Source organism: Telopea speciosissima, chromosome 9 (genome assembly GCF_018873765.1).
Source record: "Telopea speciosissima isolate NSW1024214 ecotype Mountain lineage chromosome 9, Tspe_v1, whole genome shotgun sequence".
In the NCBI taxonomy this organism is placed as follows: Eukaryota; Viridiplantae; Streptophyta; class Magnoliopsida; order Proteales; family Proteaceae; genus Telopea; species Telopea speciosissima.
The window spans coordinates 19997819-20023434 of record NC_057924.1 but is presented as its reverse complement, the minus strand read 5'-3'; the positions used below and the strand labels follow the sequence as shown (position 1 = coordinate 20023434).

Below are 25616 nucleotides of genomic sequence, written 5' to 3'. Positions count from 1 at the left end.
CTTCCTTGTCAAATAGCTTCCTAAGGCCTCACGGGTCATACTCTGATTCTACCTTTCTTTGAAGATCTTGTCTTCAATCTTCTTCCCAATTGTCATAAGGGCATCAAATGTCTTGATATGCTGGTAGTATATCTTCTCACGGTACTCTCCGTATAGATTTTCTAACAATATCTCGACCTGTTCCTCTTCAGTAGGGCAATTCCACATCTTTGTAGCCTTTTCTCTGAACCTCATGATGTAGTTGAAAACTCTTCACTTGGTTCTTGCCTCAAGGTCTCCAATTCTCTTTGAGTAATATCCATCTCGGTATTGTATGAGTATTTCTTATTGAATGCTTTAACCATAGAGGTCCATGATTGGGTTTGAGTGTGATCGAGCTGTGTTAATCACCTCAAAGCAGATCCAGGCAAAGAATACAAGAACGCCTGACCCATTTGGTTTTCAGAAAGTCCCCACGATCTGACAATGGTGGCGAAAATCTTGAGATGAGCTCTAGGATCTCCTGACCCATCGAACTTGTCCAATTTTCACTTGAAATCTTCAGGAATTTTTCCTTCGGGAAAGAACACTAGGTCCTCTTCATCTTTTTCTTTGACTTTTCCTTTGACAACCACTTCCAGTTCGGCTACCTTTTCTCTCATCTTCTTCTCTCTTTCTGTTTCGGGAGGCTCCGTAGGACAACTATCATCCCCTTCCTCCACCAATATGGTGATTGGAGTCTTGGGGGTTGCAGAGTTGGTTTTCCGGACCTCCTACTCCATTGGTCTGGATACGGATCTGCCCTTAGAGAGTTCATTGACTGACTGCACTAGTTGTTCCATGAGCTACCGCATTTTGGTCATGTCTGCCTGCAGCCTATCTACTCGATGTTCGACATGACTTTCAGACAAGTGATCCTCCGTAGGATCCATGTTGTTTACAAACGATATCTCAGACGATGAACTAAAGGAATGAGAGGAGAATGGGGAGCTTGGGGAAAATGATGGGCCGGCTTGAGTCAGCTTTCCATCGCGTCGGATCCAGATGGGAGAGGACGGAATTGTGCTTCTACGAAAAAGAAAAGAAGATCTAGTTCAGATCCTAAGAAGGAATAAATCTTATTCAACAATTTTTTTCTGTTTTAACTCTTTTTTATTTTTTTTATTTTTTTATCATTATTTTTCTTTGTATTTTATCATTTTCTTTTTTTTTTTGTTATTATTATCTTCTTATTAACAACATTTCCTCCTTTTTTTTTGTTTGGTTCAAGTAATCAAAACCATTATCAGAACCTCAGTTGGACCTTTCTGAATGCAGGTTTCGAATGCCGTCATTGCCCAAGTATATATATTTTCATAATTTTTTTTTATTTTCTTATTATTTTATTTTTTTGCAAACAGAAATAACAATTAAAAGAAAAACCCTAGTTGTCGGATTATTGAAGATTATGCCTGGAGTCAACATGAGACGCCTTTATTTCGAGGGACATGTAAGGTTCCATCGTATGGAAGCGGGCTTCCATTTTTCTCTCTGAGGGACCATCGCGGGACTATGGAATCCCTTACTTTGGATGGCATCTCGTATTGAACCCAGATTAATCATCGAACAACCCTAAACTCGGTTCTCCTTACAACTAACAAGGGTTAGTTTGTGACATATCTTAATCATGTATGGTCTATTTTCCTACATGATGCATGCAATAGGTAGGCTTCCTTAGGACAGAACAAGGTCACCCTTGACAGAACCGATATACCTATCACTCGTGATCGTGAATTGTAGGCATGTGGCTCTTTTGATATACCTGGAGAATAGGTCACACAAACTTAGAGTAATCGAGCTAGTGCTTTTTTTGAGTGGCGAAAGCACTCCACAGCACACTAGCGAAAACCCTCGCTGGTGATGCTAAACTCGTACAGTAAATATCAAGGGCTGTAGCTTCGCCGCGAATTACCCATGACTACTCATGGGGTCCAACGACTAACTACGGGGGTAAAAGGGGTTCCCATGCGGTGTGTGTGTATGTGTGTGTGTGCAAGAAAGTAGTATAGGAAGCGGTTATCATCCGATCTCATAGTACTTAGTATGACATGTCTCACCTCCCCGGGGGTAAAGGAACGACAGGGAGTACCCTCGCCGTTTGATTTCACTTTGAGCACTATGCATGATGCGGTTAGTACACACAGGGGTTAGCCAGAAAAACATATTATAGTATTTATTATTATTATTATTATTTTTTTTTACACAATAATTTGGAGAGAACATTCTATCATTTATTGGTAGCATCTATTTAGAAAGTTTGACCTCGAGTGGACGTTTGTCAACCCATCTCCCTAGTGAAGTCGCCACTGTAAGTACCATGGTCCTCGGTCTCTAACGAGGTTTCCGCAGCCTTCTTGGGGACCGTTTATATTGGTATGGATGATGTTGTCAATGTATAATATTGATAAATGGGGATTGGGATCATGCATTAAAATATGCTAACATAATGTGAAGTCGCCACCTAGGGTTAGGGCCTAGGACCCATTAAGTGTAGCCCTATCCGTTGTGAATGGAATCGGACTACGTGACTCCATATGGTCTGACCAAAGGTTCGGATAAGGGGTCAGGTTACGAGTGTGGGAAGGTGCTAGGCACCCACCTCACTCGGCCGAAGCCGGTCTCACTGTATTAGATGCTACATAAGGACGAATGTTCTCTTTCTTTTATTACGGGGATGGAGGATATTATGAACTACATTCAGGCGTTGTAAATTAAATTAGAACATAATAAACTATATTACATATATGAAAAATGTATACTAAAACGATGAAATACGAAAGGACTACATTGGAATGATGAGAATGCAGTAATTATACCTGTACGATTATATTCCCTTGGCTCAGGGGAGATGGACGAATGGGCTGACACCAATTCCTTCTGGGTAGAGCAACGGTTCTTTCAAGTGATTTGGTGGGGAGCAAACAGAAAGAATAATGTCTATAATAAAGGGGTTTTAACTGTTAGCTGTACACTGACGGGATAACAACGCCTAGGAGCGGAAATGCTCTATGCTTGGAGGGATAATCAAAGGATCTATCCACACCAGAGAAGGCTTCACTCACTCACACTCTCATAAAAGAAAGAGGAGAAAGGAGGGTGACGATGGAGAAAGGAGGGGTAGAAATCACTTGGGGAGGGTCTCTCTACCCGAAAATCCTTGAAAAATAAGGGAGGGGGACTCTCACCACTGGTCAAATAAGTCCTCCACGGTGCCGTGGGAGACTTTTCCACAGCATCGTGTATGACGTCAGTAGGATGATGTCACACCCCTTCATGGCACCTTAGAAATCAAATACACGTCCCCACGGTGCCGTAGCAAGGAGCACACGGTGTCGTGGGAGCGCAATACCACTTTTCCCTTGTTTTTGGGCCTAAAATAGGTCATTTTGTGTTCATAATGGTTCTTGGGCTTATGGGTCAGGTATCTTAGGTCAAGAAAGAGGGAAAGTACGTGGTCCATCGTCCATGTCCTGTTGTCATCATTGCCAATCAGGGGGTAATAAAAATTGGTGTCTACACCAGCCAAATACATTACAAAATATATATCTTTGATATATATCTATGCCTATACATTGCAAGGATATGAGGTTTATTTTTCATTCCCCTCTTTTCTTCTAAGTCTGTATAAGGTTAGAGGTTTGCGGTGCTGAAGCTTTTGGCTCCTACTAGGGACTAGAAGAACTTATTTGTCTTCTAGTTGGAGGTTGTTTTATCTTGGAAATAGTGGTGCAGAACAATCCTTGGCAGTAGGGGGCATCAATTACCTTAAAGACAGCACCACAAGTATGACTCAACCTCAATTCTATTCGCAATTTGTTCAAGTTATTATGGGTGTGACTCAACATCGAATTCAAAATTTTTTCTTCTCATTTCAGCCAAAGGTCAAATAACAACAGCCTAGTTTCTACTGCGTGAGCTATTCTATTACAATTTGTGTAATTGGAATTGTTTGTAAGAAATTGTAATACAATTACCCAATATTTTGTCACTGATGGAATGAAAGAGATCCGCTTTTGACACCCCAAAGTCAGTTGGGAGACCAAGGTACTTGGAAGGTCCATCCCCATATGAAATTTTGAGGATTTTTTAGAACCAGTGCTCTAGTCGAGGAGCTGTGTTGGGGCTAATACACAAGCTAGATTTCTTCAAATTAATGGCTTGCCCACGCACCCTAAAATATATATCCATGCATTGCTTCAAATTAAAGATCTCTTGAAGTTTAACTTCCGAAAACAAGAGGGAGTCATCCACAAAAAGGAGGTGAGATAGGGACATTGATCTATTCCTGATCTTGATGCCATTGAATGTACTATCGTTCTCTCCCTGGTTGCCTATACCACTGAGGTCTTGGGAGCATAGGATAAAAAGGGTCAGGGAGGAATCGTTATTGTTTACGGTTCTTGATTGGTGCGGTTCCCTAGTGCCTCTCACAAGAGGGGGTGGGACCCACCTAAGACACCTGACCAAACACTCTACCCGGGTGGGGTCCACCCCTCTCTTGTGAGAGGTACTAGGGAACCACACTGGTCAGGGAACCGCATACAATAAAAATTCGATCAGGGAGAGGAAAAATTATCTCCTGCGATTCTCTACCTGATATAGTTCCCTAGTACCTCTAATAAGAAGGGATGGACCCCACTCAGACAGTATGTTCAAGGGGTAAAGTAGTCATTTTCATCTCCTATGAGAGGAATTATGGGAACTATACCAAACAAAAAACCACAGGAGATAAAGATCCTAGGAAGAGGAGGTCCCGCAGTCGGATTCCTCTTGACGGCTTGACCGTACATCTTTCAGCTCCATTTACTAGGGTCGCACTAAAAGTCTCGTTGAAGCGTGGATTTGGCTCAGCATGCCTTATGATAATTCACTGACACCCAACCCTAGTGAGTCGTGTGGATCGATAGCCCATCGGCCTTTAGTAAGCGCTAAGTTCCGTGCAAGAAAAATAGCCACACTGAGATATCAAGTTAAAATTTATTATTATTAATTTTTTTTGGTTTGATTTTTCTGGATTTTTTTTTGGTAAGATTTTTCTGAAATGGTCTTTTTCATGGGAAGATATGAAAATGTTAACTTGATAGTAGGACAGTTCTAACTACAACCAATAATGTGCAAGGATTTTTGTTTACTTTAAATATTTAAATTTTATTTTAGTGTGGATTCTCATGTGGGGTGTTGGGCTAGCTTATTGTGTGGTCCAACCCAATAAAATATATTTTTGTTACACAATGCTATTGGTTTTTTTTTTTTTTATAAATTTCTCTTGCAGCATGTTAACAATTATTCATTTTTTTTAGTATATGATTGGAGGATTAGAGTAAAGGCAAGGTGAGATTCGATCAAAATTTTCGATTGGTCACGAAATGGAATTTAACCACACTATCATACACGGTATTGACAGGGTCTTCTAGGCTAAGGAGTCTGGCACAACATTAGACAACCCAAGGTCCTTTATATGAAGACAAATACACTTTCAGGACTTATTTTTATGAGAAATGATTGCTGTCAGGCTACATGACCCTTGCATCAGCATGGGGTTCAATGCGGGCGCATCCAACAAGAACAAGATTTTTTTTATTTCACAAGAAGTAGGGCCGTCATTTCTCCCTTCCTATGTATGGGCACTCGTTACTGTGTGACGTGGCCTAATAACCTAGCAGCCTTCTTTTTTCTTAATTTTATATTATTTGTGATATTGTAAGAGTAGAAAACTGAAAAGTAAAAAACTCAACAAGGTAAATGATTCACCATTGAAAATAGAGACATGTTGGATCAGACTTTAATCCAGCCATCCAATATTCAGAACTTTAACCTCCGAATTAGCATCCACATGGCAGAGAAACCATGGTCTATGGGCAAAGGTGGTGGAGAGATACTTATCCCTCCCTACATAACTACGCCACAGGTAAGAAAATGCTTATTGTTGAGGTTGCCATGGATACAAATCTTCCACAAGAAGCTTGCATATCAAGTAGTAGATTATAGAGGGGATCGCTGCTAGGCTGTATGTTTTTTGCAACAGTGCAGGGGCCAACGAGAGTATGCGGAGGCATCCAACAAGGGTAGAATTTTTCATTTCATGGGGACAGTGCAGACATTTTGCTCTTTCTGCGTCTAGGTGCAAGCACCACACAGCCTAGCAGCCTTCTTTTCCTCAAACAAAAATAAAAAATCAAGATCAAGGCCATCATACAACATCCTCCCCCAACCTCATCAATTGTGTTTGGTTTTTTTACCCCCTTGCCCATTGTTATATTTGCTCAATTCTTTTTTTTTTCCTAGTTAAAAATGATGCAATTAGAATTTTATAGGAGGGGAAAGAATTTTAATATTCAATAGGGAGAAAGAACGCCACCCGATCGCACCAGACACGCCTCCCCTTCGCCGTTACATAGGGGCACGTGAAATGACTGTCGCACCCCTAATCATTTCTAGGGTTTCAGGGGGTGCGACGGTCATTTCATGTGCCTCTATCTCAGGGTGCAAGGGCAGCATGCCCTGCACGACCGGGTGGCATTCTCTTTCCATGTTCAATAATAAGACATAAAATATGCTAGAGAGATATCTTATATAAAGTATAAGTTTAAGATTTTCTTACATGTATATATGAACGACATCCTCATTGTGCCAAGTGGAAAAATGATATGACAATTCTAACCGTTTGATAGATAGCACATCATCTAGATTAGTCACATATAAAATTTTAAAATCTAATTTAATCAAGGGAAAAGGTTCTCAGTCGCTAGGGTAGAATGAAATCTCCTACACTTCCCCGCACTAGGATGGATAATGAGATGGTGAAAATTGATGAAAGAGAGATTCTGCAAAATAATTATTTTAGGTATATGGTTTCAATCATAGATAAGGTGGGTGATATAGAGGACGAGGTTTCACAAAGAATTGAATTAGGATGGATGAAGTGGAGAGGTGTGTCTGGAGTACTGTTTGATCGGCGTTATTCTTTTAAAACTTAAAGAAAAATTTTATAAGACAATCATACGACCAACTATATATGATGTATGATGTGGACTGTTGAGATTGATGAGTGCCAAAACTAGGAAGGTTAAAGTAAAATATGATTATATTAGAGTTAATTTGAAGGTAGCTCCAATACATGATAAGCTACGAGAAAGTCGTTTGAGGTGTCATGGCCATGTTCAACAGAGGCCTTTGGATGCTCCAATATGAAAGAGTGATTTGATTCAAATTGACTAAGAGAGCCAGAAACAAATTTATCATAAAAACTGATTATGATAAATTTTTCATTTTTAAGACATCTTAGGAGGAAACAAACGGGAAAAGGAAATAAGATAATGGCCCTTAAAACAATAGTAACGGTTGCAACCATAATTGCTGACCCGATTTAAGCTTCCTTAAATATTAAGTGTATTAACATAAAAATGATTTACTCTCTTTTTTTTTTTTGGGGAGAAAGGAAAGGAATATATTAGAAGATACTAGAGGGTAGGACTTGCATCCTACCTTAAGAGATTACATCCTAAAATACCGATGCCCTTGAGCATCCTTCTGCACAAGATTCACAAGATCCGAAGGTAAGCTATGCACACAAAAATGAATTTCCTGGGGGGTGTGAAGGAAGCTGGCAAGATAGTCAGCACAAAAGTTGGTTTCCCTGACATGAAACTGGAACCTAATAGAGGTGAAAGAGTGGCAGAGGTCCCAGATATCATGCACAACATGGAAGACGCCCCACGGCACTGCCACAGACCCATTAATAATCTGTATGGCCAGGAGAGAGTTTGAAATGCACACAATGTAGCTCGATCCAAGGTTCAGGGCCTTTCGAAGACCAGCACGAACAGCCCATAACTCCATCTGTAGAATGCTTCGATCTGTGGCCCCGCCGGCAATAGCAAAAACCTGCTGGCCCAGGTGATTACGGCCGATAGCTCCAAACCCACTGCCCTATGCACGGACGGATCCATCGTAGTTAATGGCTAACCAACCAGCCGGCAGGGCCAGCCAAGCATGGGGGGTACCAGTGGCGAGGGTGAAAGAGGATGAAATGCGCCACCTCTCGAGGAAGGCACGAGAGGAGGGGGTATCAGGCGTCGCCTGGTCATGGATAGAGAACTTACCCTTGGCATCCTCTACCACAAAGGAGACAACAACCGTGAAATGGTGTGCCACATTTTGGAAGGCGCGGCTGTTGCGCTCAGCCCAGATGCGATAGATGGTAGCACAAAAACAGAACTTCTTAATATGATCCACAAGTGTTCTGCCAATGAAATGAGCACTAACCCAGCCGAGTTCGCCCGGCCACGAATCAAGGGGTGCACGGTTGTAGCCGCACAGCTTGAGGAGCGCTTGCCAGATCGCCCTCGTATAGGAGCACCTAAAGAACAAATGGTCAAAAGTCTCATCACCCTATTGCATAGGTAGCAAGCTCGCTCGGTAGTAATCCCCCAATTTGCAGCCCTGGTCCAAAGAGTGAGCGCTTCCTTGGCTGCCAGCCGAGTAATAAAGGCAAACCGTGGGTGATTTGAAGCTGCCCAGATTAGTTGATGCCAAGGAACTTCAGGCTGGGAGGAGTGAACGGCATTCCACGCAAACTGGATCGAGAACCGGCCTGAGGGGGTTGTTGTCCACACCATAGTGTCTTCCTGCAGACAGGTGAAGGTTCTAGCTGCAGATATCTCAGGCCATCGAGAGAACATAGCAGGATCAGTCGGAGGGTAGGGAAGACGTTGTGGTATGGAACAGACAGGGGCAAAAAAATCACGGCCAACAGCAGGGGCAAGCAGCAGACCCAGCTGAGACAAAAGGCCCCCATCGAGCCAAGGATCATGCCATAGCAGCGTCCTGTGCCCATCATGGAGGAGGACCCGAGAGCAACGCAAGGCAACAGGCCGAGTGTCCAAGATGGCCTTCCAAGTAGCAGAACAAGTCAAAGGCCTCGGTAGAGACCATATGGAATGATGCCGCAGCCATCGCGAAGACACAAAATCCACCCAACGAGATTCAGTGTTAGAAGAGGTCTTCCAAATAAGATGCATCAAGGAAGTCTGATTCAAGTCAGCGAGGCGGCGAAGACCCAGGCCCCCCTCAGCCTTAGGGAGACACACCGTTCGCCACACCACCTTATGCGAGCCATGATCAGAATGTCTCAACCACAGGAACCGGGCCATGAGGCGCCCAAGGAGGGAAACCGTGCGAGAGGGGAGCTTGAAAACCTGAAGCCAATAAGAAATAGTACCATACAGGACAGAGCGGATTAGCTGCAGATGGCCGGCAAAGGATAAGACACAGCCTATCCACGATGATAACCGGCGCTCTACCCGCTTCGTAAGCACCTCAAAATCATTGGGCCACAATTTCTTGGATGAGATAGGGACCCCTAAATAGGTAATCGGAAAGGAGCCCAGCTGAACACCAAGCACTGAAGTGATCTGCATCTGGAGATTCGGATCACAGTTGGCATAGTACACATGAGACTTGGCGTGGTTGAGCGACAGGCCGGATAGCAGCAAAAAGTCATCAAAACATCGCTGCAGAACTTCACCATTTTGCACCGTAGCCTTGCCAAACACAAAAAGGTCGTCAGTGAAACACAAGGAAGTGATGCCCAGCCGAGCGCATAGAGAATGAAACTGAAATTGCCCAGAATCAGCAAGCACTCCTAACGAATCGGAGAAGACTTACAACACGATGGAGAACAGAGCAAAGGAAAGGGAGCACCCCTGTCTAAGACCTCGTGTACCAGAGAACATCCGCGACTGTTGGCCATTAACAACCACAACAAAACTTGGGTTTATCACACATTCTACAATCCACCCAATAACATTCGTCGAAAAGTTTAATCGTAGGAGAAGCGAGAACAAAAAACTCTAATGGACGGAATCATACGCCTTCTTGAGATCCAACTTCGCAGCAAACCGCAGCATACCGAGAGGGTTATGGTAGTCATGGAGTAAGTCTTGGCATAGAAGAACATTGTCCGAGATGTGTCCACCAGTCATAAAAGCCGTCTGGTTTTTCCCTACCAGCCGATGGATAACCCTCTTGAGCCGATTTGCTATAGGCTTAGCAACAAATCGATACAAAATAGAGCTAACCGCAATTGGCCGATAATCAGAAAAGGAGGACGGATTGTCGCCTTTGGGGATGATAACCAGCTTGGAAAGCTTAATCTCCGAAAGCAGCCGCTTATTCACAAAAAAAATCCTATATAGCTGTACAGAGAGCCGGACCAGTGATATCCCAGGTGGCCGTGAAAAATCTGGAGTTAAAACCATCAGTGCCTGGCGCCGAGTTTTCATCATAGGAGAAGACCATCTGTTTAATCTCGTCCGACGAAAAAGGGCGACCAAGCCATAGACCCTCTTCATGAGTGAGGGAGCGATCGACGGGAAGGTTGAAAGCAGAGCACACCAAGGGCGGGGAGCCCCCAAAGGGAAGGTAGAAAAAATTTGCTGCCTCATCACGGATATCATCCTCAGCTTGCAACCAAAGACCATGAGAGTTCTGGATGGTGTTGATGCGATTAAGGTTGCGGCGAGAGGTAAGGGTACGGTGAAAAAATGCAGTGCAGTTATCGCCCTGGTGTAGCCACGTTGCCCTAGACTTCTGTCGTATCTCCCCCTCTCTAACCAAAGAGACCTGCCTTAGCCAAAAACGACACTCTTTCTCCTCTTGTTGGAACACCGAATCAGACGGAGAGAGGGCCACCCTAGTCTGCGTAGCTTCAAGAGACACCCTGCAGTCAGCCACTGGAAAGAGGAGCGACTCCATCCCTTTAGGCGCTGACGAACTAAATGGCATCCAAAGGTTGCTGTAAAACCTTTGGATGCCATTTTAAAATTTTATTTTTAATTAAAAAAAAAATTTACCCCAGTAGGGTAGTTCAATTGATAAAGGTCAACACAGCGCAATATAAATGTAATAAGTTCAAGTGTTCAACTAACCTTAGGGCCCATCTTTTCATTTAAAAAATTTGAAAAAATCAAGTGCTAGAATCTTATAAATTTTGGTATAGAATTCCATCACTATAAAGTGGGACCCATTTAATATCCCAAATCAGAAACTTAGATAACGGTCCCACCTTATAAGGTGTCTCTTAATTAAAGTGTGTCAACTTAATAAGCAACAAGTTAGCAACGCACGTGATGTGCCCGTCATTTATGGGTTCCACTTCTTTCACGTCATTATCATCATCATCATCATCACTATCACTATCACCGTCACCGTCACTGTCACCATCACCATCACCATCACCATCACGAAGGTAGAATCAGTGTTTTCACATTAGACACCCACTCTTTAGTGTAATATGATCACAATTGTTAATTATTTAAAAGGATTTAACTTGTTTTCTTCCTTTCCTTGAATTTGTTGTATCTTCTTTTGTGAGGGTCTCACCCCTTGACTAAGCCTCTTGGCTTTGTTCTTGTTTTTCTTTTTTTTAATATACTTTTATTCACCCAAAAATATTTGTTGTCAGATGTCAGCATCTTATTGGTGATATTTGATTTTTGTAATTATATGTCATTTTAATTTTCCCTTAATTAAAACACACACAAGAAGAAAAAAAAAATTTGTGCAAACAAGCGATTAAGCTGTGTGAGATGTTCCATGTCACTCTAAGGAAGATGCATTTTCATCCTCCCGTTCTCCATCCTGAGACAGCTCAGTTTTCTATTGAGACTTGAGAGTGGAACCCTTAAGTGGGTGGCTTTGTTCACTGTTCATTCATTCAATCATTCATTCTTTTTCTCTTTTCGTATAAACTATTCTCATCCTTTCACTTTCATAATCTTTTCGTTGAGGAAAGGGAAAAAAAAAAGTTTCACGGACCTATGAAAGGGAGATAGCCTTGTAGAATCTAAGGTTGTCGTCTGACATCTGTTCAGTGTTGTATGTTCGTAGGATTGAGCTCCTTTCCATGGAGCCCAACACCCAAAGAGTGCTAGGGGGTAGGGAGTAGGGGGCATTCAGCCGTTGGGCTATACCATACACATCTCGATGGTTGACTAGGCATGCACTGGACTATGCGTGGCACAATCCAACCCTTAAATACCCCCTGGGCATTCTGTAGGTGTTGGGCTCCTTGGAGAGGAATCGGATCCATGTTTTGGGGGATCTGGCTCTTCTCCTTAAAGGGCATCGTCCAATGAGTGCCCAATGAAGCATCCGATGGATAGTCTATGCTGCATATATCCCGACAGCTGATTGGGCACACATGGAGACATGTGCAACACAGCCCAGCCGTCGAATGCCTCATTGGACACTCTAATGCTAGAGGAGCCCGATCCTCTTTTGGGAGAGTTCCTCAAGAATCAGTTCTGTTCCACGGAAACGAGAGAATAGAGACCAATAAGGAAAGTTCCCTAGATGGAAGGTGCCTCTGCGGCCCAATGGAGAGGGACATACAAGAAAAGTACTACAAAGCTGGGTTTGGATTATTCGAGTTCAGATTTTCTAATAATTTAGGATTTTTGTTAAAAAAGATATCTAAGATTTGAAGATATGATTCACAGCGAATGAGTGGTAACTGGTAAGAGGGAAGATATGAATGCTTCAGGTAGAGCAATAAATGTAACTTTAACCACGAATAAAGGTTACTTAGTAGAAGATTTTAGTAGATTTTTCTCTCTTAATTTAGGCCTGACCGGTAAGATTTCTATGTCAATTTCATGGGTTAATAGCTATTTTAAAAATTGTTTGGTTTATTTTTTGTATCTTATTTCTGTGAAATAGAAATCAAATGAAATAGAAATTTCAATTTCTTGACCAAAAATCTATTTGTTGACTATTTTATGAAATCAATCCAAAAATTGAAATAAAAATCATACCAAATCTGGCCTTAACTGATGGTAAAGATTAAATCGAGGATTTAAAAATTGGGATTAGTGATCGGATGCCCTGATCGAGATGATGCGTGCCCACTCAGGATTGCCCAATAAAAAAAATGGTTAGAGACCTCAAAGAGAAAAAAAAATTGAGAAAAGGGTTTTTTGGGTTAATATTAGATTCTCAATTTGTTAATATTTTTTGGGTTAATATTAGATTCTCAATTTGTTAATATTTTATTGGATAAGGCTGAAAAATGGATATTAATGTATGATACCCTTTAAACTTATTTTGTTCTAATCATGCTTTTTAACCTTGGATGCGGCCAATAGAGAATACAATTACCAAGCGAAAGGCGATGCTAATCATACTTTAAACCTTAGATATTAGCAATATAGAGTATAGACAATAATATATTTTTATTCATTGGATTTAAGTCCATGATTGTTTACCAAAAAAAAAAAAAGATTTAAGTCCATGATTTAAACTAGGCCCATAGCCCATGGATACCATAGTCCATTTAGGGATATAGTATCCATATTGGCGTTGTTTAGCAGCCCTATTTTGGGTTTCCGATTGATGCACGTCGCGCTACTTTGAGGATGTCTAAGGGTCCAATCTAAAACCTTAAGGCGTTAGGTGCAAATAGTTCTTTAAGCATATGAAGGCACCAATGATCGACCTTAACCTATGTGAAACTATACCTCATAACTCCCAACATCTCAACATGGGGTATTCAATTTCTTCGTACTTCTCCTTTCTCTTGTACTTTAGAATGTTTTGGTCTTTCATATCAGCCATGGTCCTTCATCCCTCCCATATGTTTTGTAAGATGTTCTCTTATCGCCCAATTTAGGCATTGGGCGTCCAAGGCTGACAGGGAGGGTAGCCTGAGCCTAACCTAATTACCCAATTCAACCTTGTTTTGGGCTCACCTAAAAGCCAAAAATCAAGCCAAACCTGTATCTTTATTTAAAGGGTAATTTACACATACCACCCCCTGAGGTTTGACGAAAGGATAATTTTACCTCCCAATTTTGAAAAATTCTGCATACCCCCTGAGGTTTGCAAACAATAACAAATAAGCCCATTCCGTCAGTTTATGACTAACAGTGTTAAAAATAAGAGATGAACTGACAAAATTACCCTTGTAAAAAACCCAAAAAACCTGCAACTCTTCTTCTATGAGTTGTATTGTAGGTTTCAAACCCCTTCAACCTTTAAAAAATTTAGTCTTTCAAATTGGAAAAAAATCCCAAATCAGGGTAGTCTTCTTTGCCGAAGGAAACGGCAGGAATCACACACTCTCTCTCTGCAAAGAAGACTACCCAGAAATCTGCTCAGATTCCTGAAGAACTCACTCTATGGCCTTTCTCCTTCTTCCTACTTCTCTTGTGTAGGGATCGAAATTCGAAGAAAGATCAAAGAAACAACAATGGCATTCCGAATTGGTGGCCCGGTTGAAATCTGCAGCAAAGAAGAGGGGTTCGTGGGTTCTTACTACTCTGCAGAGATTATCTTTCCAGTCGAAAAGACTCATTTCCTGGTAGAATATAAGAATCTTTTAGCCCAAGATGGGAATCGATTGTTGAGAGAGATCGTCCGTACTGATGAAGTAAGGCCTTATCCTCCTGCAATTCAAGTTTCTAAGTTTGGTCTGTTCGACAGAGTGGATACCTACGACAAAGATGGATGGTGGGTTGGAAGGATCACTAGAAAAAACAAGTCCGGGTATCATGTGTACTTCGAAATCACTGGAGAAGAAATTGCCTACTCAGTTTCTCAATAGAGAGTTCATCAGGAGTAGAAAAATGGCAGATGGGTATCTTCTCGATAAAGTATGGTTGTTGGTCATTTTGTCTTTCTTCACCCCCTTCGTATTTTAGCTTCTTTGGCACATTCTTTTGGCTTCTTGAATCGCATCGATGCATCAAGGGTTCTTTGGATTTTGATACTTCATCTTGTGCTTTTCCGTAACAAAGTTTTTCAATTCATTAGTTTGCAAGACTGATTGCCTCGTCATTGCTAATTTGTTCTTGATCTGGTATCTCTTCTCTCAGGCCCCTGAAACTGTTTGGTTCCACAGCAGAGATAGAGAGGAATGAAGGAGGTGGAGCTGTAGAATGCAGAAAGGGTTTTGAAACATGCAACTCATCTTCTCCAATCGATTTGGGGAAGATGAGTTGCAGGTTTTTTTTTTTTTTTTTCTTTTGCAAGGGTAATTTTGTCAGCTCACCTCTTATTTATAACACTGTTAGTCGTGAACTAACGGAATAAGTTTATTTGTTACTGTTTGCAAACCTCAGGGGGTACACAGAATTTTTCAAAACTGGGGGGTAAAATTATCCTTTCGTCAAACCTTAGGGGTGGTATATGTAAATTACCCTTATTTAAAATAGCTATTAAATATGTTTTGGGAGAACGAACGCCACCTGGTCGAACCAGACACGTCGTCTCTGTGCCTTGACACAAGGGTGGGTGAAATGAACATCGTACCTTTGGTTTTGGGGGTTCCAGGGTGTGTGGCGGTCATTTCACATGCCCTTGTGTCAGGATGCAAAGGCGGCGTACGCTACTCGACCGGGTGGCATTCTCTTTCTCATATTTTTTTATAATATAATTCAGACTAATAATTCTCACTCGAATGATCTTTTGGCTTGTGCTGCAGCTAGGAACATCTTTTAGCAATTCAATGAGGATAAAAGTGGTTTATCAAAAAGTGGCAAAACTTTTTATAACAGGCATCAATGCCGCCAAATATCTGGCACATAGAAAATTGGATGGGGTTTATATTTTGCAGATAAGTAGACTCCAAGGTCTCTGTTCACATTTAAAATTTCAGTACAAACAATTGGTCAGTTAGAGCTTTAAAGACTCAAAATGTAGTAAAGGGTTTTGTAATGATTAGAGTTTTGAAGATGTGCATGGACATACATTGGGATATATACCAATATATGAGAGGGAGGTTATATATTTAATTCATTGATATTAATTTTTGTATTTTAACACGTGATTAATTAAACCATTTAATATTATGTTCAACTGTCAGAATTACCACATCATTCCATGTGGCATAGTGATGATGATAAAAAGAACGCTATCTAGTCGTGTGGGTCCTATACCCACACACAGAAGCACGTGAAAGTCTTGCCCTCTCCCCCCCCCACTCTATGAATTCAAAAATCGCATCTATATTTATGCCCCTATGTGCGCTTTCATTGTCCTCGTCTGAAATATTTTGATTTTTTTTTCTGGGTTTGTCACCTAATACTAATCAATTATATGTATAGTAGGAACACATACTACATATATTGAATAATAATATAATAAGATTAATTTCAATCAAATGAGATGTGCAGCCCACCATCAATTTTTTCTCAAATCACAAAACTAGTCTATATTACCTCTTGTTTTATATTCAATTAATAAGTAGGAACACCACCACCCTCATAAAGAAAAATTATTGTAAGGCATGTTCTTAAGTTAACATTCTCAAATGAACATTTAAATTAATAATCAAATTCTTTAGTAAAATAGTATGGGATAAGAGATATCAGTCAAAATTGATTGGTAACCCTTAGTCTTAAGAATTACATAATATATAAGGTTAGGAAGTATATTTGTACTAGTTCCATCGGTACCTGTTCCAACGGTTCCTAGTTGGTCTATCCGTTCTAGATCGATTGGGAGACCAATAACTTAATTGGTAATTCAAGAACTGGACCAATAAACTATTGGGTGGGTCATTTCCAGTTCTTAACGGGTCGGCTTCGATGTAGTTCCCAGTTCTGATCCAGTATTGACACCCTTACTGAGAGGGGCAAATGTATGCAGTGTTACCCCTGCTTTAGAGGAAAAACTGTCTCCAAGTTTTGAACCTGCAACCAACAGGTTAAATAGCGCAAGGCTCACCCACTAGTTTGACTACTTATATCTAGACATCAAAATTTTTTGTTTTGATGTATATTACAAACTGATCTTTATCCTCTCAAGTGTTGTGCACTGCCAAGTGCACCTAACTTGTCCGTCTAACAGTAGTTAATCCTCTCGGTCTCATGACCATCATCGGATGCCCAAGTGTGGTGCACTGACAGTTTACCGCACTTGAGAGGATAAAAACTTCATTACAAAAGGCCCATCCAAAACACTGATTTGTTTACGCTCATTAACCGCTTTTTCCATATTGAAATTCCTATCCGTTGGAGCATTATGCTAATCTAACGCGCAGAAACAATGGATATTATTTTTGCAACAAAGATAAAGAATATTGTATATCTCAAAAGTTTTGTTTGAGGGAACTAATCTTGTAAGGAGAAATGCAGAGTTGAAGTTCAAACTAAGAATCTATGGTTATTGATATAATAATCTTACTATCATGGGTTAATATTCTGTGTCTAATCAAGTCTGCCACATGCCCCAATGATACGTTGTGAATTATTGGGAAAAGTCGATTAAACTCGAAAAACATGAACCCTTAGGCTCCGTTTGGTTTTAAGGGGAGTTAAAGGGAAGGGAAGTGAAATTTTCATACTTAAAAAATGAACTTTTTTAATCATTACCCCATGTGATACCATGTGACAATATATCTAATTCTAAATCATTCCATATTTGGTTATTAAATTTCACTTTACTTTGCATCCATTTTCCTTTGGTTTAAAATGTAAAATAAATATTACATGTAAAATATATCTTTACTAGATATGGTAAGAATTTTAAGTAGTTTATACAATCACATGGGGTAATGATTACAAAAGTTTCTTTTTTAGGTTTGAAAATTTTTCATTCTTTTCCCTTTAATTCCCCTTGCAACCAAACGAAGCCTTAAAGAAAAGGAGAGAAGAAAAGGGAAACACAACACTGCCTCGTTGCATGCCCTTTGCACCCAAACATAGAAGCGTATGAAATTCCTGCCTCAGTCTTCTTAAACTTAAAATTTTTGTTCATGTTGATGTTCCTATGTGTACTCTCATTGACCACCACATTAGCAGAGACTAGATGACCAAGCATCAATCTCTTGCTCCAAGAATATTTATTTAAAAATAAGGGAAAAGCTTTATGAGCCCATTGGAGGGTACCCTTCTATGTACAAAATCATTCTTCCGCATCTCATTGGTTCACTCCACTATGCCGCTTGCTCAGACAACCTTCTTCCAAGATATAAATAAAAAGAGAAGAGAAATATATACTATGATGTGGCAAAAAGAGAGCATTGTCAATCCCTATTTAGTGCTAGGGGTGTCAAAAAAATCCGACCAACCCGAATCCACCTAAGCCTGGATAGGATTAGGCCGGGCCTGTGTTTAATATAGGATCAAGCTGGATTTAGTGTTTTCCTGGCCCTGGGTTGAGGCCTCTGCTCTGACAGGGCCAGCCCGACCCTGTATTATATAATATATATTTATACAATATATAGTTAGTGGGCTTAGTGCAACGGTCAAGTTTGCTTTATTCTGACCAAGTTGTCATGGGTTCAAATTTGAGAACAGCCTTTTTACTAAAAAAATGTTGTCTTTGTAACCTGGGCTTTGTTAGGTGGGCTGTATCTGGGCCAGGCCAAGCAGAGCTTGGAAAAACACTACCAAGGGCAGGCTCAATTGAGTGTATGTTTGGCCTTGGCAAGGCCGGACTTGAGCACCACTCTAATGAAATCTAGACGGGGCAATGGATTCCCTCATAGTGGTGCTCAAATCCTAAGAACCCTCCTTAGACGAGGACCTAAGCCATGGGGGAACAGGAGGTAGGGTTGAGACAAAGGCTAAAGGATTGCTCCAAGGTCTCTAAGGAAAAGTGTTATTGGGGTGCAAATCCTTAGAAATGTAGACAAATTCTCAAGAGTTGATCGCTATCTTGAGAATGCAAATAGGGGATGGAGATTGCTCTTTTAATGCTATCGCTTGGAAGGTACAATGGGATAACTCTATACATTTGGTAAAAATGTTGGCAATTAAATGTAGGACCCATAGGCTTAGGAAGTTAAGGTACAATCGTATAACTCTAATACATTTGGCAAAAATGTTGGCACTTAAAGGTAGGACCCATTACCCATAGGCTTAGGACGTTATACTAGGGATTCAAGTTTAATTTTACAACCAGATATATAAAGAGAGAGGGTGGTACTTTGGTCAATACGAACTACTCATTCGAATTTACCACACAGCCCCTCTGGTCCTTTTATCGCCCTCATGAGTCATGACGTAATGAACACGGCTTGAAAAACATTCCTAGCACAGGAAGGACTAAATAAAGGAGACGATTTGACCTGGTCAACCTTTTCACATTCCTAATACAGAAAGGAAAAGAAGTCTGGTTTCCTTTTTCTAATTTTCTCTCAAAACCCAATCCACTAAACTTTCCAATTCCTACATCAAGTAGGAAAACAACCCAGAAATCTACTTATAAAGTCATAACCCTTGGCCTCCTTCACTCACGAAACTGCAAAACCAGCATCAAACACCCTTTTCTCTTAATCTTCTTCTGCTCACTATTCTCATTAATTCCTAATCCCCTGCTAAAACCCAAACTTTGTTAACAATGAAAAAATCATCAAAAAATCTGAATTATCGAATTGGTGATTCAGTTGAGGTTCATAGCAATGAAGAAGGCTACTTTGGTTCATTCTACGAAGCAAAAGTGCTTGATGTCTTAAAAAATCATGTATTGGTAGAATACAAAACACTTGTAACTCCTGATGAATCAAAATGGCTTAGAGAAAGAGTTCATGTCAGTGAAGTAAGGCCTCGTCCTCCTCAACTTCAAATTTCTAATTTCAATCTCTCCGACGAAGTAGATGCTTATGATAATGAAGGTTGGTGGGTTGGAAGAATCACTAGGATTTGTGAATCAAAGTATTACGCGTGCTTCGATGGAAATAGAAGCAGCAGCAGCAAAGGATCATCATCATCATCAGATGATGATGATGATGAGATTAATAATAATCCTCAGAAAAGAAGATTGATAGATGAATCTAAATACTATGTTTACTTCTCAACTACTCAAGATTTGATTGCTTACCCTTTCACTCGTCTCAGACTTCATCAGGAATGGAAGAATGGCAAATGGGTTCCTTACAGTTCCGGCCTTTGAAACTTTTGTCTTTTGTTTTTAGAAGAAATTTTAGTTTTCAGAAGGTTTTGGATTAATTCTGTTCATCTCTTGTTAAATTTAGAATAAATGGAAAAAGATTGAAAAAAAATTGGTGTAATTTTTTTGTTTTTTAGTGAACAATCGCTGCAACTGTTACAATTTAATTGATGGAATGTTTTTGCTATACGTGAGTCGACCAAGGTTTCAAGAATCGGGAATTGGAATTGGTTGAATTAGAATCGTCATAGTCTGAATCAGAATCGGACCAACTAAATCGTTTCCGAATCAGTCAATTCCTAGACCCAGTCACTTTCTTTGTAATTCATCTTGAATCAGACCGATTCATGGGCCGATTCTATTTTCACCACAAAACAGTTTTGAACCATTTGGATGGGACCAATTCAGGCCGATTTGAATCAAAATCGGTCTGATCGATTTGATCCCCAATTGTGATTTTTTAAATTACAGTTCCAAATTACGATACTGTGTTTCAGCCGGTGGCACGTTACATTAATCAGAATTTTACTTGAAACTTTTTTTATAACAGAAATTTTTCCAACGACACACCATATTATTAGGATTCAGAAACCCTTATAAGATTTTAATATATTTTCCAAAATAGCCTTCCGAAACCTCTCACCGTGGCTTTTTCTAAAGAGAAAATTTTCTTTCACTACACCATATAAGGATTCAGAAACCCTTATAGTATTTTAATATATTTCTCAAAATACCCTTTCCATGCCTCTCAATCACACACCGTTGTTTAAAGAAAATTCAATCCTCTTTTTAATATAAAAAAATTTACTTAAGAAATTAGAGCCCACTGCTCTTGTTGATAAAGCAAAGCTCTTTTAGACATCAATATCTAGGGTAGAGAATCGTTATCCCCTCCAATTCACTGTCCGCTCCAATTTCTTCCAATTCACTGTTCAAAAAGGGGTAGGGTGGTCATTTTTGCTCCTATGTGAGGAATTAGAGCAGACAGCGAATTAGAGGCGATAACATGAGAGGTGTTTCAGACTTTAGTGAGTATGTAAAGTAAGGGAGAAGGCAAGCATTTCGATGACTCTTCTCAAAAAATAGCCCAAGCATCCCCGAATCAAGGTTTTAGTAGTCGATTATGGATCGATCTGTTTCGTTTTGATTTACCCTTGTATTTTTTGAAAAAATTAATTTTATTTTAGATTTGTACACTTGTTCTGTATAGATCTATCGATACGGATAAATCAGGAGCAAATCAGCTGATCTGGCCAATTCGATACCAATTCCTCAAGCCATGCCTACGATCCAGCTGGTTACAATATGTCTTTGCACCAAGGTTTAAAACCCTAGATCCAGATGAGTCCCTGCCGAGTTCTTGACGGGTTAATCGGAGGTAACGAATCTCTTTCCTTTCTCGGTCTTTGTCTGCCATGAGTCTCGACTCTTTGTCGTTTTGTCGTCTTGTTTTTTTTGGATTAAGCCTAAGTCTTTTCTTCTCTAATATCGGCCACTAAGGGCGTCAAGGGTCAGACTAATAAGTGATACAATAAGATTTAGAATGGTTCCTAGTCTTATCTACATCCACTAATTAATAAGTGATACCCAGACACTTAAACTTTCCACTATGATCAACTTCAAAATGACATTGATGATGTCTTCTCACAATTGTATTTCCGGGCTCAAAATTAACCCAAATGTTTTTTTGGGCTCACACTTAATCCCAAGTGTTTCTTCGGGCTCACACTCAGATCCAAGTAGTTTTTCAAGCTACTATTCACAACGTACTCTTACAACAGCGAAGATTCCCCAATCTCTTACTACAACTCTTTCTTTGAAGAGGATGCAACACAATGCATAAAAGCCACATATATAACTTAAGAATAAAATTAAAAACCTCAAAGGGTAAAATATGCAAGTTGAAATCTCAATACTATGATTCTCAAAAATCTTTTAAACCAAAACTAAAAAATGTGCAAGAGTCTTAGTTGAAACTCCCTTAAACCTTTCTTAAATAGAGGAGAAAGAATGGCAAAAAGATGTGACAAAAATAATCTCAAACGGATCTATTTTTTACAAATTCAAAAAGTGGTTATAAAATGAAAGTTTTATAATCGTTGGGGTTTGAAGGTTGATCTCCAATCGATCAGTACACAGACTAGGGACAACTAGGATTTGTGAACAATTCGACTGCCCCTCGGTCCACCTAAACACATGGTCAGTAAGAAGGCTATAACTTTCTCTCCCAAACTCTAATTGACTTGATTTTTAAACCATACGAAAGATAACTTAGAGAGATACAACTTTTATGTTTTGAGCATCTACCAATTATGAGTGCACGACTTCATAAATTTTCCTTGAAGTTTCTAGTGGTGCAGAAACAATGTTCTAGAAAGCACTGGCCTAGGATAACACTGACCGGCTTCAAGCCGATCAATCAGTACACCTACTGGTTAGAATTTTTAGGCCTAAACTTCCTGACTCTTTGGCATTTGATATCCCATAGGTTTTTCGTGAACATTCCTAATCAAATATACCAATATAAGTCCAAAATGTTCCCCTATGATCATAGACAAAGTCACCAAATTAAGGTTAAACCATTAAGTCATGTTTGGGCACTTAAATCCTATAGTTCTAAGAGATATGAGAATAACTTTACAACTTAAGAAAATAAAATGCATTACACTAATCCAAAAAACATTCTTTTACGTATTAATCCATAGTTACGATAAATGACACTAAACTGGTTTGGATAACCTTCTGTAGTGTTTGCCAGATTGTGACATGTGAATCTTTCCTTTTTTGTTTTGGTAATTGGATGTTTTGACCCTTAGTTTCTCTCTTACTCTCCCACAAAAAATTGGGGAGGGGGTTTGGATTGAGATCTTCTATGGCACAGCTGCCCGTCCTACCTGTGCTGTGCAGACACAGGGCCAAGCGTAAAGACCGCCTTACCCCCACTCTGGCAAGGTGTTCGGGTAGGGGTAAGGTGGTCTTTGCGCATGACCTTGTATCTGCGTAGCACAGGTAGGATAGGCAACTATGCCGTAGAGGATCCAAATCTGACAGGGTCTAGTTCCTTATGCCGAGAAGGAACAAATTAATATACCTTTTCTACTAGTCTCTTTATTTGATTTTAATTATTTATTTATTTTTGTATGTGTATGTGTATGCTTCTTTCTTTGGAGTGGGTTGTTAATGGATGAATGAGAATTGATGCTAAATTAAGATGATGTATGCTAAGAGGACCAAGACTCAGCTTGTAAATTCTAATGGTGGAAAAAGGATTAATGCTTCTTGCTTGCGTCAAGCATTTGAGGGGATTTTGGGTGAGATCTGTTTGGAAAGATGTATGGAGCTGGTGTAGTACATGTTTGTCACATAGTGAATGGTGGAGTACATGTTTGTCACATAGAGCAGTCGAGTTGGGATCACAGAATAAGTCCGGTGAATGTTCAAGTACATGAGCGTACGTGAATGACTCACAGCCGTTCAAATGGAACACTTTCACAAATTGGATTCCATTTAAACAGCTGTGAGTCATTCACGAACGCTCACGTACGTGAACATTCCCTGCTCACTCACAGAATGGTGGATATACACAACGCACACCATACTCACATATCAGATGTGAGACTAAACCCACACACCCAACGCAATGTTTTTTTTTTTTTTTTTTTTTTGAGTAATCACACGAACCGCATCCAAAATTGAATATTGGGTTATTCTCTAATAATGGGTTTTTAGTGGCTTTTTTTGTCAAAATTTCATTTAGCCAACAATACTTTGTGTAGTTGGTTATGGTGTTGCTTGCCGAGGGAGTGACCGCTGGCCATGTCTTGTGTTCAAGATCTCTCCCTAGTTGCCCTATGGGCCTTCCTTCCCCTCTCTGTCTAATTGGCCCATGGGCATTTAATTAGGATAGACAAAATAAAAATCATTTAAACCGCAGAGTGAAAAGGGCAAAAAAAACTTCCATTAGACTTACTACTCGATAACAAACTCCTTCAATTTAAATACATTTTTTTTCCCATAACAGAGAAAAGACAAATTTATTCAACTAAAGTAGGAAGGGACACAAGAAGCCAATACCAAAGAAAACTAAAAAGATAAGAAATCAAAGCTTATTTAGAGAACTTAATGAAAGCAACATGAGTGGTGTTGTAGACTTTTTCGAGAGTGCCAAGCTCAGGAGCCAGCAAGCACTTAGAGGATTCTTCCCTGTAAAAGAAACCCAAACATCCACAATCCTTACTACACTTATCCCTACACTCAACCACCTTCATAGGCCCATCTCCGTCTGTATACACATTCATAAAGTGCTCCACACCCACAACTTTGTAATAATCCACCTTTGCCCCACCCTTACCCTTGTTACAAGCAGGCAGCACAGGTGATGCACAGCTCTTGCTCCACCCCACCATGCCCTTTCGAGTAGGACAAGCCACACATTGATCATCTTCACAAACTCCCAATGACCCACATCTTGTAGGTAAATTGCATTCACTCTCCCTCCCTTTCCTGTCAAAGAGACTAAAGGTGGTCTCCCATGCACCCCAATCAACTTTGTCATAGTAAGTGTAGATCTTTAAATTACCATCATATTCCACTCTTAACATAGAAAGAGTCCCGTTATACTTTGGCCGGGCTAAGAAAGAACTCCCGGACGACACATTACTGATCTCCAACTCGAACATCAAATCAAAAGCATTGTTTTCTTTCGTATCAGGTGCACTATTGAAGCGCAAACGTGTCAACGTTGCACCCTCTTCAGCTCCATAATTACGGTTTGGAAAATAAAGTATGGGGTTTACAGAATTCTTGCTCTTCATGTACATGGCCCACCGCATCTTCTCCAATTCAAAGCTGAAAGTACCTTCGGAGCCATCAACGGCAGAAAGACGACTAACAAGCTTCTTGGGTCCCCCTGGAAGAAGTGATTGGCCCACTAAGAGCGTGTCAGTTGGGTGATCAAAGCTTTGCCAAACAAACCTTCCCTTCTGATCGTATAACACCAAGTTGCCGTTGGATAAGAGTGTTAGCCCAACGACACCCACGTTGGCGGTGCCGGTTTGCCACGCGATACTACGGCCGACATCGGCGAGGACGAGGTTGCCATCGGTACCAAAGATTAGAGTGGCGTTTTCATGAACTGGGTTTCCACGGTTGGCGTCCCAAACCCAACGCATGATTGACTCGGAATGACGGTTGCCCATTCGAAGGCCAAGAGTGAAGGCATTGGGAGTGGTATTGTAAAAACAGAGAGCGAAGGGAAATGTTTGGAGATCTGTGACACGGTAATCTGCGCCGTATTCGACAATGTATTCTCCAAATTCGCCTTGGTTTATGAATCTGAAGGTCTTGGAAGCAGGGACAGTTACTTGAGCCGTGACCGATAAGATGGTTAGGAAGAAGAAGGCGAAGAGCCTTAGTGCAAGTGGAGAAGAAGAAGAAGAAGACATCTTATCTGCTTCTTTTGGGGGTGCTTGAAAACTCGAGGACGAAAGCATCTATTTATAAAGGATGAGCAGGGGGTTCTTTATCAAAACAAAAAAAGCAGATAAGGGGGTTCGTAGTCTTTGCACCTCGTGGCGGCCTTCTCTTGAGACTGTCAAGTTGTTGTTTGGCTGTGCGCCCTTAAAGTTCATGGTCTGCATGGCCGCGTGTATGTGGGACAAACGGGTGCTTGAAGTCTCTATTGGCGCGCGGCTTTACTATGGGAA

The 25616-nt window shown here is 40.5% G+C and overlaps 2 protein-coding genes across 2 annotated transcripts; one reads left to right on the top strand and one right to left on the bottom strand.

Annotated features, from left to right (window-relative positions):
* Positions 1 to 14266: 14266 nt before the first annotated feature.
* Positions 14267 to 14620, top strand: LOC122638733 (protein AGENET DOMAIN (AGD)-CONTAINING P1-like). Its single transcript, XM_043831584.1, has one exon. The coding sequence runs from the start codon at positions 14267 to 14269 to the stop codon at positions 14618 to 14620; it is 354 nt and encodes a 117-aa protein (XP_043687519.1).
* A 9358-nt stretch (positions 14621 to 23978) lies between these two features.
* LOC122641159 (epidermis-specific secreted glycoprotein EP1-like) lies at positions 23979 to 25356 on the bottom strand. The gene has a single exon (XM_043834495.1). The coding sequence runs from the start codon at positions 25353 to 25355 to the stop codon at positions 24018 to 24020; it is 1338 nt and encodes a 445-aa protein (XP_043690430.1). The 5' UTR covers position 25356; the 3' UTR covers positions 23979 to 24017.
* Positions 25357 to 25616: the final 260 nt, after the last annotated feature.

Coding starts and splice junctions, on each gene's coding strand:
- LOC122638733 (XM_043831584.1), top strand. CDS start 14,267: ATGGCATTCCGAATTGGTGGCCCGGTTGAAATCTGCAGCAAAGAAGAG.
- LOC122641159 (XM_043834495.1), bottom strand. CDS start 25,355: ATGTCTTCTTCTTCTTCTTCTCCACTTGCACTAAGGCTCTTCGCCTTC.